Source organism: Nothoprocta perdicaria, unplaced genomic scaffold, assembly GCF_003342845.1.
Source record: "Nothoprocta perdicaria isolate Ctin4 unplaced genomic scaffold, notPer1 scaffold_57, whole genome shotgun sequence".
Lineage (NCBI taxonomy): Eukaryota > Metazoa > Chordata > Aves > Tinamiformes > Tinamidae > Nothoprocta > Nothoprocta perdicaria.
This window is the reverse complement of record NW_020455832.1, coordinates 2,004,762-2,022,192: the sequence shown is the minus strand read 5'-3', so window position 1 is coordinate 2,022,192 and position 17,431 is coordinate 2,004,762. Positions and strand designations below refer to the sequence as shown.

Here is a 17,431-nt window from a genome sequence, read left to right as displayed (position 1 = left end):
GAAAAATATTAAGCTTTTATTTTTTACCATCTTTAGCGATTTTGTGTGCAAGAGCTGTGACAGCTGCTACCATATAACCTTTACTTCCCTTAACTGAAAGGAYGGCTCCCAAGCGCCCCCATTCCTTTGAATAAAAGCAAGAGTATTTACACCAATTTAAACAAAAAGAACAGAATGTCAAGGGGGGAAACAAAACAAAAAAACCACAACCACACTTTTTTGTCAACATGTAATGCCCTGGGTTTATTTTGTGAGAGTTCTGTCACAATTTTCCAGGTGGGATTAAAAACCTTAAGGATAATGTATGCCATTGGAGTGGGCATTCAGACTTCGGTACTGACAAAGCACTAATAGTAGTCTGTTAAGTACCATTCTCTTCACAGAAGAGAGGTCAAATATTTCCAAAGGAAGGCACCCGATAGTTGTGGTTCTGGCCTTGCAGCCTTCTGGAGAATCTCAAAAGGAAAAAAGCTGGCTGTTTTTAGAAACTGGAATGATGATACACGTACAGCAATTACTGCATTCTTCTCCCTTATATCCTTTTCTTAAGAACAAGTAAAGAATGAAGTCTTATAAACAGTTATACAATTAAAAAAAAAATACGTCTTCAAAAAGGGCAAGACAACACAAAAACTCCAGTTGTAAGGACTCCATTTGCATACTTAACACTTTTTGGTGTGCAGGGAAATGGGACTAACGAGGGGAGCAGCAACATAACTTTAGTGCTTTAAGTACCAGAAAACGCCCACGAGCCTGTGGACAAGCTAGGATGGGAAAATTCAGACTTCATTATTAGCTTGTTACTTGTCCTACGATACTCTGACAGGAAGATCCCCATTGAACAGTACATTCCCCATTTTGAAACTGATGCCTTTTTAAAAAATTCTGTATGTATGTCACCATTTTTCACATGATACACAGAAAACTCAGGGACCCAGAGGGGAACCAAGTTATGTTATACCATTTACAAAATATCAAGGAGTCCACAGCTACCTAACACATTTACTACAGCACAGGAACCAATGAAGGTACAGTGTACAAAAAACTGTAAACACGGCACAATAAATAGATAAAACAGCAGGTTCCGCACCATGCACATGATGTGATGACACTTGTTCATCTCTATAGAATCTCACATCTCACACTCTTACTTTGTTGCAAGTTGTTTCCCTCCCTCCCCCCACCCCAAGTGCAAAGCATCACAAATGAACAGTTTTGTATTCAAGTAACATATATACAAGGGTATTACAAATATGCAGTACTGTACAGGTAATTGCTGTATTGTTAATTTACAGATGTTGATTCTTTCCTATTAACAGTAAGAAAGGAAAAGAAAAAGCATGAGAGATGTGCATTGCTGCCCAGTGCCCACAGCTGCCACGGAAGCGCGATGTGCGGCATTCCAGCCTCCCGTGCATTCCCAACGCTACCGATGCATAGCACCTAGACAAGTCCCCAAGGCTGCAGGTTCCTCCCACGGCAGCTACGTCACCTCCATTGCTACTGTGTTGTCCGCTAGATTGTTCAGCGCCGGCTTCTCCGCTTCGTGGTTTTCCCTGGGGAAATTAATTTAGAGAGAATTAATAAACCTGGGGAAAAGAAACACGTGTGGTGGTAAATCAAGTCCAATTTTGAATTCACACTGTGTTTTTGCAGCACTAATTTTGATCTCAAGGCTAGCAGAGCGTCCCAGGAGGCCGTCAATTTGAAATCCCTCTGCTCTTGGACGTCTACCCAAAGCAGCCATTTCTGAGCATCCTCTCACGCAAGGTTAAGGCAGATGCATGTTGGGCTAGTCTGACCCGTGCACCCATGTGCTGTGAACACATTTCTCCAGCAAAACAGAGACCGGCAGACATGAGGAGGCCAGAAAAACCCACCTCGGTACGGCGTCCACGGCGGGCGAAGCGGGAACCTTGGGCACCTGGCAATTGGTTGCTGCAGCCAGCTTTAAGGCAGATGATGGAACAGCACTTAACGTCCTCGGTATGTGCCGTGCATTGAGCGTGGTGATAGAGTTTACAGTGGCGACTGAGGAGGGGACAGTTAATCGGATGTTGTTCCCAATCAGAACCTGAGTTGTGGCGGAATTGGCAGCAGTTCCTTGGTGACTCAGTGCACTGTGGGAACTCGAAGTCTGCGTTATGTTTGAAGGCTGTAACAAGGCTGAACCTGCTGTTGATGATGAACTTGTATGTACAAGCGCCGTCGGTGTAGCACTACTGAGGTGTAAGCCCTTGTATACTCCTGTTAGGRAAAGAAACAAAAACACACACACAGTTTTTCAGGGGACAGGCAGGTCCAGGCAGACATTCCCATTTCCACTGAAAACAAACGAGCCGCCCCACCAAGATGCAGGCAAATTCCRCGCGAGGGGCTGCATACCTGAGGCTTGAAGAATGCCATTCACCCCAATTCCAAGCACCACATCATCCTTCATTTTGAATCCCATCAATTGTTCTGATGTAACCAAAGCTGAAGCAGCAAATTGAGCACTAACAGAATCCAGTGTCTTGGAAACAAAACCCTGGAAAGAACAATGGTGGCAAACACATGTGATTGCAGCTCCCCAGAGTCGGTTCTCTCACCATTTTAAAAGCTACACAAAAACTAGTGACACACAAATCAAACCACATAAAGCAGAACTGGTCCAGTCATTCTTTCAGACCGGATTTTCGGTCTGTGTTTGGTAGAACTAGGTAAAATCTCAACTGTAATTTTTCCATGCACTTTTAGCTCCATTACAATAATAATGGAGGGAAACAAAAGGCTCACCACAAGGATTTAAAAAACAAAGAAACTTATTTCCAAAGCACTATGGAAGAACATCTTTCACAAGTCAACTTGTTTTCACAAAGCTTCTAACCCAGTCGAGCAACTCGGAGGTTCGGACGGCTACCAATTTCGGAACCACTTTAAAAGTGTCAGCACTAAGCATAAGCATTTAGGAGTATCAGACACTTCCACAGCTCTACAGAAGACTTTTTTTTTAAATATTATTTAATGACTAAAATTAAAAATTCTGCTGTAAAAATCCCCAGTCGCAACAGGATAATGACACAGCTGGAGATCTTTGCACTTGCATTTGCTAGTCTTTGAATATTTCATTTATTTGACTGACCCATCTTTTTTTTTGTTTGTTTGTTTTTGTTTTTGTTAAGAGGGAGCAGAGGCAATGCCTGCCACACTCACCTGCAGTGTCCCTTCTAAACACTTTACAGAATGGCTATGATGGAGATTCAGGCGAAAGCCACTTTCCTGTTGGTTAGTTTCAAGGTTCTATGGCAACAGTTGACAATTAGAGATGAACCCTGGTGGGAAACAATGAGGGATAAATCATAGCACAGACAAATCCCTCACCTGTGATGTGTTGGCAGAGGAATTACTATTTGCTTGCTGCTGATGAATTTGTGCAAGCTGCTGTTTCTGCATTAGTGCCAGTTGCTGTTGATGCTGCTGGTATTGTTCGGCTGTAAATGCTGAACAAAATATAAAACGAGAAAATACTATATCAAAATATGTAGGTGCTGTGTATATAAACACATCTATTTTATAACTCTAAATGARAAAAACCTCAGTACGCCACAGCAAATTCCTGAGAGCCTTTATGCACCTTATACATTATGGCAAAAAGGCTCTTATCCCTTCTGGAGGTTTTGTTCAAACTAAGCCCTCCTTTCATGAATTGATTTAATGTAAAGWATTTAATAGCTCTGTTGTATTTAGCTTAAGATATGAGAAAGAGAAGGGGAGGAGGGAAAAAAAACTAGAATGAAAACAAACCCAGAACATTACACAGTAACTCACTAAAAAGAAATCCCAGGTAGAAACAGCATCATGTTTCACTTTCTGTAAAACTAAGTGCACTATTTTATAATGGAGATTTATATGCAAAAACTGTGGCACAGTATGTGCAGCTGCRTATTCTCAGTCCCTATGGATGACATTCTGAAGGTAGTGAGTACCTACAATGAAAGCTCATGCCTAGATGTTGCTGAAAACACAAAACTGAGCATGCTTAAAACYGTGCAAGTCACCACAATATAGGGGTCTTTCAAAAATAAATTAAAAAACAACCACGCAAGCATTTCTGTCACCACAGAATAGGACAGAACTGCACCCTTCCCTCAAGGTCTTACGGTGCCATCCAGCAGTTAACGTGGGATGAGTCAATTAAAGTTTTCTCCATCTAGACCTCATGCATTAGAGGTGATAACAACGTGTTACTGCAGAGATCCACAAGGCAATGCCCAGTGGAAAAAAGCCACATTTCACTCATCAGCCCAGTAAGACACGAGTCTTTTCTGAATTGCATTTCCAAAATTAAAGTCTCAGTTGTCATTCTGAACGGAATCAAGGACTCTGAGAAGCAATTACACTGAATGTATAAAACCTGAGGTCAATACAACTGGCCAGCAAAAATGAAAATCAGCATTTGGAAACACAGCAAACACTGCTAAGAGGCATCTTTCCAACGTACCTAGGATTTTTCCTAAAAYCCTCTTTCAAATCCTATTACATGCTGGAAGCCACTAGCACTTTGACATCTGAGCACTTAAAATCATTGATTTTTATTTGGCTGTTACACTCCAGTTAAATAAAACTGGACAGCAGACAGGCTCATGGCACTTGCTTATACTGCTCTAAGCAATAATTCAATTTTCTAATGCTCTTAAGGGTAAATATCATTTCAGCTTGCTGTGTTTTACAGTAATTCCTAAGGGAACAGCTTAGAAGCAACACCACTGATAAATGCTTTATTAAGAAAGAAAAGCTCTAAAATTTATAAACCAAATATCCAAGAAGCTGGCACACCAATTTCATTTTAATTCTAATTCTATATCATATAAACAAAAAGTCCCTCAGTAGATTTTAAGCCAAATGGAATTATTAATACACTCAAAGTTGTATTAATATTTTTWAAAAATTAATAGTTTAAAAACTCTAAAACTGAGAAACTCTGTGTTTTAACCCATGCAGTGGTGAAGGTATTAGAAGTTCCATGTATCAGTCATAGTTTAATAAGATATTTTATGTTGGGACTTCATAAATATGCTGGTTCAACACAGGTTAGCAGAAATGATGTGGTAAAGCATTTTACTGACTGGCAAATAGGGAAACGGGGCAAAAGAGGGAAAAATGCATTATACCACCACCTTTGAACCAAACAGCCATCAAATTCTATATCTGTGCATTTCTCTCCAAGTTTCCTATGATCCTAGAACAATAAAATTCCCCTCTGCTGTGAGCACAGTTCTACAGGCAGCAAAGCAGACAAGGCAATCACCACTATGAACCCTGTCCCCATCTGTATTCAAACTCCTTTCTTCTGCTCAAACAGCCCAAAACGCCAACTAAACCAGCTCTGAAATGCAAGAGAAATGCCCAATAACCTTTTGTATCGGAAAATGCACCGGAGGACCATTTCTTTCAGCTCTTCAATTGAAGACATTCACCAACATTTTTGTTGCTTCTAGTGTTTAAGCCAGAAGCCTACTAAGCACTTCAGAATACTGCTCCCAGCACTGCCAGGGCCCTGCAGTGAGATTCTGGATTGAGTTACCGCATCCAGTTCAGACACAACCCCTGTCCAAACACTGCTCTACCTGCCACCCCGTCTCTAAGGTGCATATGGAGAAGCACAAACTTCACTGGGTGAAATGTTTTGCTGGCAACATTCCTGACACCACCAGCAGCCACGCACACCAGTTCTGTCATGCTTGCTGATGAGGACRGGGTCCTTGATCTCTGCTGTTAAAGGCCACCCTTCATTGTGCCCAATGGGCTTCYGATCCAACCGCCAGCTCCCTTCCCTCATGGAGCAGTCTCTCTCACACACATGCTATATATTAAAAAATAAGGCCTAGTTCGTTCTGAGAAATAGTACTCCTTAGGCAACAACAATAAAAGAATGCTTATATGTACTTTTAATGAAAAAACACCCATTTTATCTAACCTTATTTCCTCATTTTCCGCAGCTCTCCTGTGGAATCACACCCATGCTCAGCACACTTGCACACAGCTTTCTGCTCCATACACACAGGCACAATCCTAACGTTTTCAGAGAGCTGCACTAAGTTCAGCTGTTACTTTAAAAAAAAACACAAACAAACAAAAAAAATCCCCATCCTTTTAAACAGAATTCATAGTAGACCAGAGAAAAGTTACTGCTATTAATGGTTTTGTTATATGGATAAATCAGCAACCGTGTTTCTGGTAACACAGCTGCCAGGTAAAGTTATATATTCCTGGCATTTTGTTTTTTTAATTAAAAAATAACAGAATAACAAGACAATTGAAAAAAGGATCTCTGAAATTAAGAGCTTAAGGCTAAAAACATAACAAGGCAAAAATATACACCCACACCCAAAACACCTACAGTAAACCAAGAAAAAGGGGTRCTTAAAAAAAATCTTGATCTTGGGTAAAGGCAGATTTGCTTTGGATTATTCCTGTTTCTCATATGAAAGTTTCTCCAAAGTTGAATGTTCTAATAGATATTATAYATGGGGACAGAACATAACATTTAATGTTGAAGATGCCTAAGATTTTAAAACATATCAGCGGCTTGACTAACCCTAGAAAGGAATGCAGGATTCAGAGGCTCTGTTTAAACAGCCTGTTAGGGCCACAGTGCTTAGATTGAGGTCATGCTCCATCATACGGTAGTAATTATTTAATGCTACAAAAAGTACTACTTTGCACAGCAGCATTATATTGTTTTGTTCATTGCACAGAATGCAGGGGGGAAAAAAGCTCCAATTTTACTGATACACTATGAAGAAATTTCAGAAAGTCTCAATTGTTTTCATAGGTAGAAGATTTTGATGAAAATGTATTTTAAAATACATTTTCCACGACCCCTTTAGTTGCTTCTGTAGCTAGAATCAGGTGAGGATACTCAGGTAAGAGACAGCTCTTCCCAAGAGCAACCCACAGCACAAGAGGTTCTCCATGGGCAGGCAGCTTTTGGAGAAGCTGGCCCACATGAACACTTAATGGGTTAGTGCACACTGTTTGAATGGAAGCAATTACAACTCTATATGCTTCTGAACTGCTCCTGGTGTCTCTGAATCAGGTTCTGATAATTCAGTTTAGAAAACCTCCAGGATGTTATGTCAGTACATTGTGTTATCTTCTTTCCTCAACAGTCTGGAACAACATGTGTTCCTATTCTACAGCTGTCCTGGTGACTGATGCACTTCTTTAACAAAACAGAAGCATTATGGCTTACAGCCTGCAAAAACGATGGCAAGGCAGGAAGAAAAAGCTTCAGGAATTTACAGCTATGAAGACAAAGAGAGCAGCGCTGTACAGCTCTGACACTGACAGGAACGTGACTACCTGCAAAATGTTTCAGGTGTCTTCTTAATGACAGCCACAACTGGTCCGATGCACACGCTACACAGCCAGCTCACTATGCGTAGGCTTTCCATCAATAACTTACAATTGTAGGATTGATTTGTAATTATCCTAAAGACTGCAGTTTTTTTCTAATCTGTCAATAAAGAATATATTTTAAGGGAAAGATTTTACTCATGTATATACAAAACTGTAGGATGCTGCTGTTCAACTGTCCCGTGATCCTCTGATACTCAGTGTCATTTTTCAGATCATAGGTCAAAAGTAACATCAGGACATGGCTGTAAAGTTTTTTAACTGCAGTACAAGACTATTTACACACCACTAACTAGTCTTATCACAGCATTTCACCTGTAACAACCTTAAGAGACTTCAGCCCATGTTTTGTTCCTCTGAAAACCCAAGCCCAAGCCTTTCAACCAAGGGGCAAAAGCAGTGAGAACACGGGCCGGCTGCAGAGGCTGCGCGAACACAAAAGCTCTGAACACTGGTGGTCGCTGGCTGGTGAGCAGCCAGCCTCCTAACTACCCGCACAAGTTTTACTGCAAGTGCTACTTGTTACTCTCGTTCCCTGSAGTGGGAAAACACACACAAAAAATGACTGCAACAATGAGTTTTCCAAGAACTAGGCAGCACAGCCTGGAAAACAGCGTATGTGTAAACCTGCAGTCCCTATAACCAGCATTCCTCTTGATTTCCTGAATGGGAGATCCTCACTCAATTTGTCAAGGAACCTAAACAAGCTACACACAGAGTAAACACTACGAGCCACACAGGAAAGTCTTTTTTTTTTTTTTTTAAATAAGATTTTAAAGTTTAATGCAGCTCAGGATACTTTTAAACAACCTGATTAAACACTGCTGCAAGTCCACTGTTCTCACTAAATATCCAAAGAATTAGATATTTCAAATAGATTTTAATCGAAGAAAAATCACCACTTCATACTGTCAAGTAAGTTAAGTTTGTGGTCTCTTGAGGGGAAATGCTATCCTAAGAGAAAACCCAAGCATTAACAAKTAGAGATGATGTGGGGTTCAGAGAGCCTCTCCTAAGAACCCATTCAACGGTGCCGTTTCCCCTGACTCTTCTAGTCAGGGTCAGGGCCTCCAGGAAGGGCAGGTTTGAGCAGGTAACAGAGGAAAGATGGTGCAACTAGAGATGCCACCYGAGAAGGCCTTGAGGTCCAGCACTGCTGAATGGGATGGCTAGAGGAAGATGCCACAGCTCCTCAGGAGAAACACGAGTGCATCCCCTCCTGCTACGAGGGAGTCACTGGTGGTTACTAAAATGTAAGCGCGCACAAGGCAGCTGCACCACTTACAACACTAAACCCAGAACATCCCATTTTGATCTCCATGAGAAATGGGATCTGGCTTATGCAACTGCCTTRTTCAAGATTTTCTACTGTTAAGCAAGTTCTCACCAGTGAACTCAGATGACTGGAGAGTTAGAGTCATCAGKGTGATTTAGTATCGGACGCATCATGCCCAAAGATGCTTTACTATCTGAAAAGAAGCTCAAGGTTGGTTCTATCTGAACATGCCACTGTTAGATGTTATGCTTCTATGAGAACATGAACCACTACACCCTTGTTTATTACTATAAAAGCTTTTTATTTCTGTCTCAGAGACCTTTGTATGGAATGCCTTGTGTCAGAACTCCAGAGCCAGAAATCACAAGACTCCCTACTTGTCAGTGGGAAGAAATGGCAGAAAATAATTATTAATGAAGACTTTTCCTGGCAATTAAGTGAAAGCTGGAAACGCCTGTTACACATTTATATCAAGTCTGCCCACATTCTTAACAGGAATTCCCAGGCATGAAGCACAGGTCCCTAKGGATGCACACTAACTGTTCAGCAGCTGTACGGGTGACCATCCTTGCAGAGGCTGCAAGCAAAGCCTAACAGCTCCCAAGGCCCAAGATCCAAAGGCAACTCACAGCAACTGGTTTGAAGCCGAGCAAGAAAATCTCGTGCAAATTCTAACTCTCTGCATGGAGAGCTGAATCGGAACAGTCTCCAGAAGTGCTCAGAAGTTTTAGTAAGGTTGATTCTTCCTCGTCCAACCCCATCTACACTAAGAACAAATAAGCGCTTTCCTTTCTGAAGATTTTCTCTGTCAAATAAGCCTAGGGTGAGCTATAAACACCTCTGTTATTGTTAGAGTTCTCTGCAGTTTTAAGGGGACAAGACTKAAGTTCCAGCAATAATGGAAAATGTCCATTACAAATAGCAGTATTTTTCATAATGAGGTTTATCCAGCCACGTGAAATAGACAAATGAAAAGAGGCAGACTCTGCCAGTTGAGTATTAGATACAAGAGGTCAACAAAAAGAGCTAGACTCGACCAGGCATGGCATGAAAGCAGAAACAGCAGACAGACACCTGCCTATTCCAGCGTGAGAAACTGCACACTGCAGCAGGCAACTTCCTTGTGCTTCTATCTGCAAAGGGGAAGGCAAAAACCCATCTATTTGTCACGGTGGCTGGAGGGTGCCAGGTACCCTCYGTAACGCAGCGTGTACCAAGCCAGTGGAAAGCATCAGCCATGACTACAGAACTGAAGTCCAAAACCTAACATCACCCTTGGGAGACTGAGGCACAGCCCACAGCGAATCCCTGCTACATCCTTCAGCATGAACATGGAAACTACTGCTTTTCAGAAGCAGGATTGAGAGATGTGAAAAATAATCCACGTTTGACAGGGGAAAAAATACATCTATGTACCTATATACATACATGTAAATATATATATACACACACACACCTATACATGGAGATATATATACACATATATAATGGAATACCAACAGATGTCATTACTGAAGCACAACTTGCAGCACATAACCTACACTTCCAGCTTACAGAAAATACAATTAAGCTATTCGGAATTATTTAATGATATTCTGTTCAATATTCTATATGATGCCTGTAGGCTTTCATACACAGTAGTGTCTATAGTAATTATTCCCCAAGATATTTTTAACCACAGCTAAGGCTTCTGCTAAAACACTTCACAATTCTTTTTTTTTTTTTTTGAGGAGAAAAGCAGGAGACGCTTAATTTATCAAGCATGCTCAGGAGAGCTGCTAGTCTCTTCAGTCTTCATGATTCCCAGACTTTCCTTTCAAAGAGACCCAACTTCTTTGGAGGGAGAAGAGAAAAGACAACTAGAAGAGGACRCCGCTGCCTGGTCTCACTGCAGACCTTGGGCACAAGGGCCGAAGTCTTTCACTRGTGACTGTACCTGTGGTCTGCCACCTAGACACAAAATCACAACAGAATTATACCAGCCACACAGTCCTAAATGTCTCACAATCATTTCACTGCTAGATACAAAGATCCCAAAATATGGAAATGCACTATTAAATATATTGTGCTCAACAGAAAAGTACAGTCTCACTAGGATTGGGTGCAGTGTGCAGATTTCAGCTGGCCTAGCAGAGCACATGATGGGTTAACCAGTTAATACAAAAAGGAAGATTAAACTGCTGGAACACAAACTTCCAACCGAGCCCTCCTCATGCCTGCTGCACGTTTCAGACTGCTCAGACACATAAGCCCCATCTCTGAAGATACGAGTGTCAACATTTTGAAACTTGAGAGTGTCAGCAAAACAGGATCCTTTCAGATGAATAGCTTCCCTACTCAACAACACTCATTCTTCCACAAGAACCATGCTTTTACACTTTTGCCTCTTACTTAGGACTACACTGTATACCACATGCTTGAAGATCAAGATTTTTTTTTTTTTAAATGTCTTTTTTCCAAGAAGGCAAAAGATGCCTTTTTGGCTTTTAAGTGAGATGAACAAGAACCACACTCTTCAAAAGTGAACTTACTTTTCTTGGAAGCTATCCTCCAAAACATGAACAGTATGAGCCTAGTTTCCAAGTACTTTACCTGAGATTTTTTCAGCTATATCTTTCCTACTGATAAAGGAGATCTCAATGCAACGTGTCTTAYGTGGAGGGCTCTGAAGCCAGTACTGGAACACCCTGCATTTCGTTAGGGTCAAAGGCACTTCCAGAAGGATCACTGCATGCGGGGCTCTTTGGGGAAAACTCCCCACTCCTAAGGGGTGAAATCAGTGCTTTCTATGGGCAGGTACCAATGGTGCATGAGGCCTCGGACTAGCAGAAGAACTTGAGGTGCTATGATGACTGCGTAGAGAAGACTTGAAAATATAGTTTTACACACTTTAAAGAGAGTCAACAGTATTTCATCTGGGATATTCCTGACAGAAAGACTTAAGATTTCTGTAAACTACTTTGATACTGAGCCCTTTGATGCCTCCCCTCATGGACACAGCAATGTGATCACCTCTGCTAGGCACTAGAGTTCAGATGAGCCTATCTTAAAGCTAAAAGAATCTGAGCTAACCCCAACRCACAGTAGCAGTGAAACAACACTGTCTTTTTAAGATAGAAACACATTGGCCACTACTTTCAAGCAGCAAGACCTACTACCACTTAAAGCTATAAGGCAAAGAAAAGTAAACGATTAAAGAAGTCTCTGAGCTAAGAACGAGGAGAAAGATTGCAATCTGTTGTAGCAGTCAGAAAAAAATCATTACAGATGATACGTACCCTGTGTTCTTCACAGTATCTGCTACAGAAAGTGAGAAGTTCTAATGAAGAGCTGAAGCCCTGACATGCACCCTTGAATAGGTCAAGGGCCTACGTAAAACATGTCCTCAGTACATCAGGAGAAGTCTTCACTACAGTAAAAGGAACACCAAAACACAGAATGACATGAAGATGAATAAGAGGCTCTTTTCAAACACCTTCCCCTAAGGGGATGACCACCATCACATTGCGTATACATGGACTCACACACATAACTACAGCAATCCTTACTAAGATCACCCATGAATACAATCTACCTGTTTACATTAATAACAAAACACTATCCAAAAGTGGTGGTAACTGAAATACCTATATGAATCCAGACATAATTATGCTTCTCATGAAGTATACTATTCCTATATCAAATGCTAATCAAAATATAAATCTGAAGACCACAACCTAACTTTGTAAGCACTGAGTATTTATTTTACACAGATGAAATAAACCACCTGCGTAAAATTCTAACCATAAAGAGCAAAACACACTAAGCCCACTCATACGTAGCTATCTACTTACAGATAGGCATAAAAACACTTTCAAGTTTCAAAATACCCCCAACGTACGCAGAATTTTGTACAGAATTCATCATGAAGAATTCCATTCATTTACCTAGCCTCAACTTGGAGTTATCTTTGCAGCTTAAAGAAAAAAGATATTCTTATTTATGTCTGCCTGTGTGTAAGTATACACACACACACAGCACTACATGCCTTGAATTCAATTTTTTGAGGTTAAATGATTTTCAGATATAGTGTATTACCTGTAAGTAGTTTATCTACTTAATATCAAGATGTTTTTCAATGTACTGACTGATCAAAACTCAGGAGTTATACAAATATCAGTCTTCCACTACGGAGAACGCATCAAAGAGATGTKCTGTCCAGTGGGATTGCAATGTAAAAGCAACTGCAAATCAAGTTCTTGGAGTTTCAGGTCCTCAATTTGCAATTTAGGGTCTACAGCACATAATACGCTGGTAATGGACATATGGGAGAGGTGATCGGTAKGAAAGTCTTGCCGAGCACGAGCAGATGCCCATTGCACTGGCAGGGGCCCATTATTTTTTGCTTTGTTTTTAAGTATTTAAGCTACACTTAAACATAGAGTTCAAGGATGAGATCCATGGAAATATTTTAAACATTCCCCACCATTATGACCATATGCCACAAAAGTTAGAAGAAAATCTGCAGCTTTATGTTTTTGTCAATTTCAACTGATGCACTTTTAATAAAAAATAAAATAATAAAAAAAACAGATCTTCAGAATCAACTTAAACCCTATACAAAACTGTTTTCTAAACCATTATACTGCTAAAATCTGAATTAAATACAAAGGTACTATTTGCATAATTTCCAGATAATTTCAACACTACTGCCAGCACTAAGTAAGCACAAGCATTCCGCCAGACAAATTAAAGAGAGAAAAAAGAAGACCGATTGCTCTCAGAGGAGACCACAAAGTACGGATGTCCTAACAATATTCCATTTTTTCTGAGTCATGTTTAAAACTTCTAGAAGTAAGTTTGTCAAAAGAAACATACCAAAATGTGCTGAACCACTGCTACTTTTACTTTGTATAGAGGTACTGCATGTCTGGGTCCCAGGTTGTGCTGTGCCTGTTCGATTTATACCCCTGCATAATTTCCTACAGGAGAGTTCATCATTGTCACCGTCATGTAGGGATGGTGTCCGAGGCCTAAAGTGCCGCCATCTACATGATTTGATATTGACTAGTATCTGACTGAGGTCTTTCGAGAAAGATTTGTCCGAGGTATTTGTTTCTGAGGTATTGGCAARTTGACTGATTGAAGAGTGTTGTGATGAGGAAAGCATTTCCAAATCCAGCTGATGAAATGTACTATCATAGTCCGAATGCGCTCTGTCCAGCAGCACCCTAGRAGAATAGAACAAAAAGGGCAAAATTAGGCAGTGCCAACAAACGCCCCTGGAAGATCAGCAGCTTCTCACCAGGGTTTGGAGAAKAAGGTAAAAAGCAGTAGAAGCTACACAAAACTGGGCTAGAACAAGCAATAAAAAAAAAATAAACTAGACAATTGTCTGCTTAAATAACTACAAAGATATTTAAATATCCTCCTAAAGCATCTTCATTCCTAATGTCTCACGTACCCCGAATACACCTACCACTATCGCATGCAGCTCCAAAAGCTGTCACACATTATGTGCCAACCCCCTTGCAAACGGCCAGCAAGGGCCCTCAAGTCTCATCCTGGTTTTGCCAATATCCTAGTCTGACTTGCTAGCAAGCCAGTAGCTTTTAAACATTTATCTGCAAGCCAAATCACATTCTTTTACGTAAAAAAGTAAATGAAGAAGTTTATTGGAACATACAGGCTAAATTAAAAGCCCTATCAAACAATACTTAACAGATAATACACGTTAAATAATTTAGGAATACTTTTTTTGATTAAGAAGTTTAGAAGCAAGTATCTGCAGTAATAGTCATTATTTTCATTTTGGGTGGAACTGTCCAAAACTTAGCGACTATTGTCACTTGTTAGAGGAGAAAAATGGTTTGGAGGAAGCCTAACATTGAAAAGCTGCAGCAGACCTCCAGATAGAGCTGTTTTTGAAAACTGCTGATTGAATATGACTGTGCATATCACTAACATGAAACAACAATTACAAATGAAAAACACAGATGTGTTTTCACCTCAGAACTTGGGGATGTCAGCAAAAAAAAGAAGTCTAGAAACATGAAAGTAAACAGTATCATATTGCTTCCTCTACAACAAAATAAAAATGGAGCCGTTAATCATCAACTGAGGAAACGGTATCAAAYAGAAGTATTTAAAAGACAACTTCCATGATGCCTCCTATTTTAAATTTTAAACTTTGCTTCTTTGAGAGGTGCCTTTYGCACAACATTTTTGCAAACAGTCTCGCAGAGCTTACCTTCCGCCACGGCCTACTCGTCTTCGTGCAAACCCAATGCACCTCTGGGGCACAGAGAGGGTGGTTAAGCAGTATCGATAACGCACGTCTCCTAATCTTCCCTCTTTAGGGCTGCTCCACGGCCAGGTGCCAGGTTGGTCTAAGTGAGGCTTAAAATAATTTTCAACAGTTAAACATGTTTTATTTTTCCTATAATAATGCTCTGTCTTAAGATAAATAAGAAAATTTTACTTACAGCATAGTATTGACAGCCAGCTTTCCTACGGAAGGCAAAAGGACCATCAGGATCATTTTCTTCCTCAGCCTCAGAAGAACCAGAYAAAACCTTTAAAATTGAAAGGGTAAGAGAGAAAGCGGGTGAATTTATGGTTTTCACCCTCATTCTTACAGCAAAACCTGCAAAAAGGCTTTGGAGGTCCTACCTGGGAGAGAGGTTCTTCATCTGAGCTAGGAAAGTCATACTGATTCAAATCTTTAGCATTAAAGACTGGCAGTGCAGCAGGACTCGCCTGTTGAGGAGCAGCAGCAGCAGATGAAGGTAAGACTTTTGGCTTCTTCTCATACTTTCTTTTAGGTCGAATAACATCAGGTTTATCTTGCTGCAAGAAGAAGAAAAAAAACATTAAAATTATGCACACAAGCAAGTTATAGAACTTTTCTAAAACTCTTACGTAAACGAAGAGTGAACTCATCTTTCTACCACCTTCAAAGTAATACAATCCATAATCTCCAAGTTTCAGGTGTTTACCAGATAAGGAGGAATCAATACCCTGCTGCCCAATGACTGCACTAATAAAATACTACTTCGGAGAATTGGATCTAAGCAAAACACTTCAACTGAATACAAAACCAGCTCTATTTAACTAAGCCACACGGCAAGCAGGGGAAATCAGCGGATCTTTACAACATCACCACCAACAAAAAACAAAAATCCACTAGAACTATGTAACAAAATTAGAACAAAAAAGGTGGAGAAAAGGTTTAACTGATGACTCCTAGCTTTGTCTAGCATCTAGATARCACGTGATTTCTGAGTAGGTTTTGTGAACTTTATGGACCATATTAAAGATGTTAATATTCCCATTTTGTAAGGATTTATTGCAACTGCATGGGCACTGCTGTCTATAGCTTACAGAACGTGACCAGTCTTTTTCTATATCTTGTAAAATACTTATGATGCTAAATTTTAAASTGAAATAAACTGTAAATTATTTTTTAAACAGTTTGTAGGTTTTGGAGCACAGAAAATAATAGTAAGCTCTTCCCAGAAGGTGTGAGAAAATAGTATTTCCATAAGTATTTCAACCAGAGTGCAGGCTATTGTACTCTTATTACTCCTCCAGAAGTGGTAACTTTTTCAGGTTGCATGGTCCAGACTTGCACTGAAAACTATGTTTTACTTCATTCTGTATGCAAGTTAATGCCGACAGAACAAAGTATTTCACTCTAACTGCAACCTTGCTAGTCTGGTTCCATTTTCAGAGTCTATTCCCTCATCCCAACAAAAGAAAAAGTGTTTTCCATACTGCCATATTCCAAAGCCTCTGCTTCTTGCATACCTAAAARCATAAGCTATAACTTGGTTACTGATATTTAGAAATACTGTTACTTACTTTGTTAACTTTAAATTCTTTCAGTTCCATAGTTTCTTGATGTTTAAAGGGACTGTTGTTAGTCACAGGAATGATGGGAATAGCGTAGGTAGGTTTAATTGACTGCCGCTGTGCCATGACCTCAGACATGATCTCCCCACTGTAGTCACCCAAATTATACCTGAAACCAGAGAAATTTCTCTTACTTGTTGGAATGTTTACGATATCCTTGGTAAAAACTGTGCAAYACCAAGTTAAACATAACTTGAAATWAAAGGAAGCTTAGGATGACAGCAGGTAGTACAGAGACTATTGCTCCAGAAAAGGAGACTAAAACTTCACAGCAACTAATAATGCTGGACAAGAAACAAAAGAGTAGCTACCTATAAAAACATTTTCAGTGGAATAATAAAGCAAGGGAAAAAGAGTGTAGAAACTAGAAGGAAAAACAGGGTAGGTTTTTCCCCTCCTCACTCAGAGAGGACCCTATTTAAATAAACAAATATATGACCTAAAAAGCTTTAAACAGTGAGGCTGGAGTGCCTTATTCACGGCCTCCTCTTCTTCTGTATTATGAAATAGTTACAGGAGCAGCAAAAGCCATGAGTCCTGTGTGAATTCTCTGAACTCTAAGAAGGGCTGAGCTCATGTTACGGTTTTCATTTTGAAAGGACATTTGAGGCTTCCCTATGAACAACAGCAGTTTGATGAGAAAGCTGCTGGAAGGGCTTTAAGGTTCCACTCTAGTTCTACTCAAAGTGGTCACTGCTCAGAAAAACTAATCAAAAACCCTCAAACACAACCTGTATCTAGTGGAAAGAGAGCAGACTGGCATGCAGCTTGTCTCCCTGTGAAACCAGGCTAGATAATAAAAAAGTTAGCTTTAGGTCTTTAAAATACTGACTCAAAGCATTTATTTTTAAGTATGGATGCTTA

At 40.2% G+C, this 17,431-nt stretch overlaps 1 protein-coding gene across 2 annotated transcripts in view; it reads right to left on the bottom strand.

Annotated features, from left to right (window-relative positions):
- Nucleotides 1-207: 207 nt before the first annotated feature.
- EPC1 (enhancer of polycomb homolog 1) overlaps nucleotides 208-17,431 on the bottom strand; it is a 60,701-nt gene continuing 43,477 nt past the window's right edge. Inside the window, exons 7-16 of one of the 2 annotated variants that reach the window (XM_026048760.1) lie at nucleotides 16,517-16,676; nucleotides 15,326-15,502; nucleotides 15,139-15,228; nucleotides 14,904-15,052; nucleotides 13,532-13,884; nucleotides 3,361-3,479; nucleotides 3,193-3,279; nucleotides 2,386-2,527; nucleotides 1,881-2,247; nucleotides 208-1,556 (exon numbers count right to left, since the gene is read on the bottom strand). In XM_026048760.1, coding sequence (XP_025904545.1) covers nucleotides 1,484-1,556; nucleotides 1,881-2,247; nucleotides 2,386-2,527; nucleotides 3,193-3,279; nucleotides 3,361-3,479; nucleotides 13,532-13,884; nucleotides 14,904-15,052; nucleotides 15,139-15,228; nucleotides 15,326-15,502; nucleotides 16,517-16,676 — 1,717 coding nt within the window. In that variant the 3' untranslated portion in view covers nucleotides 208-1,483. The remainder of the gene's footprint in view (nucleotides 1,557-1,880; nucleotides 2,248-2,385; nucleotides 2,528-3,192; nucleotides 3,280-3,360; nucleotides 3,480-13,531; nucleotides 13,885-14,903; nucleotides 15,053-15,138; nucleotides 15,229-15,325; nucleotides 15,503-16,516; nucleotides 16,677-17,431) is intronic. The other variant, XM_026048759.1, reaches the window with a different exon arrangement.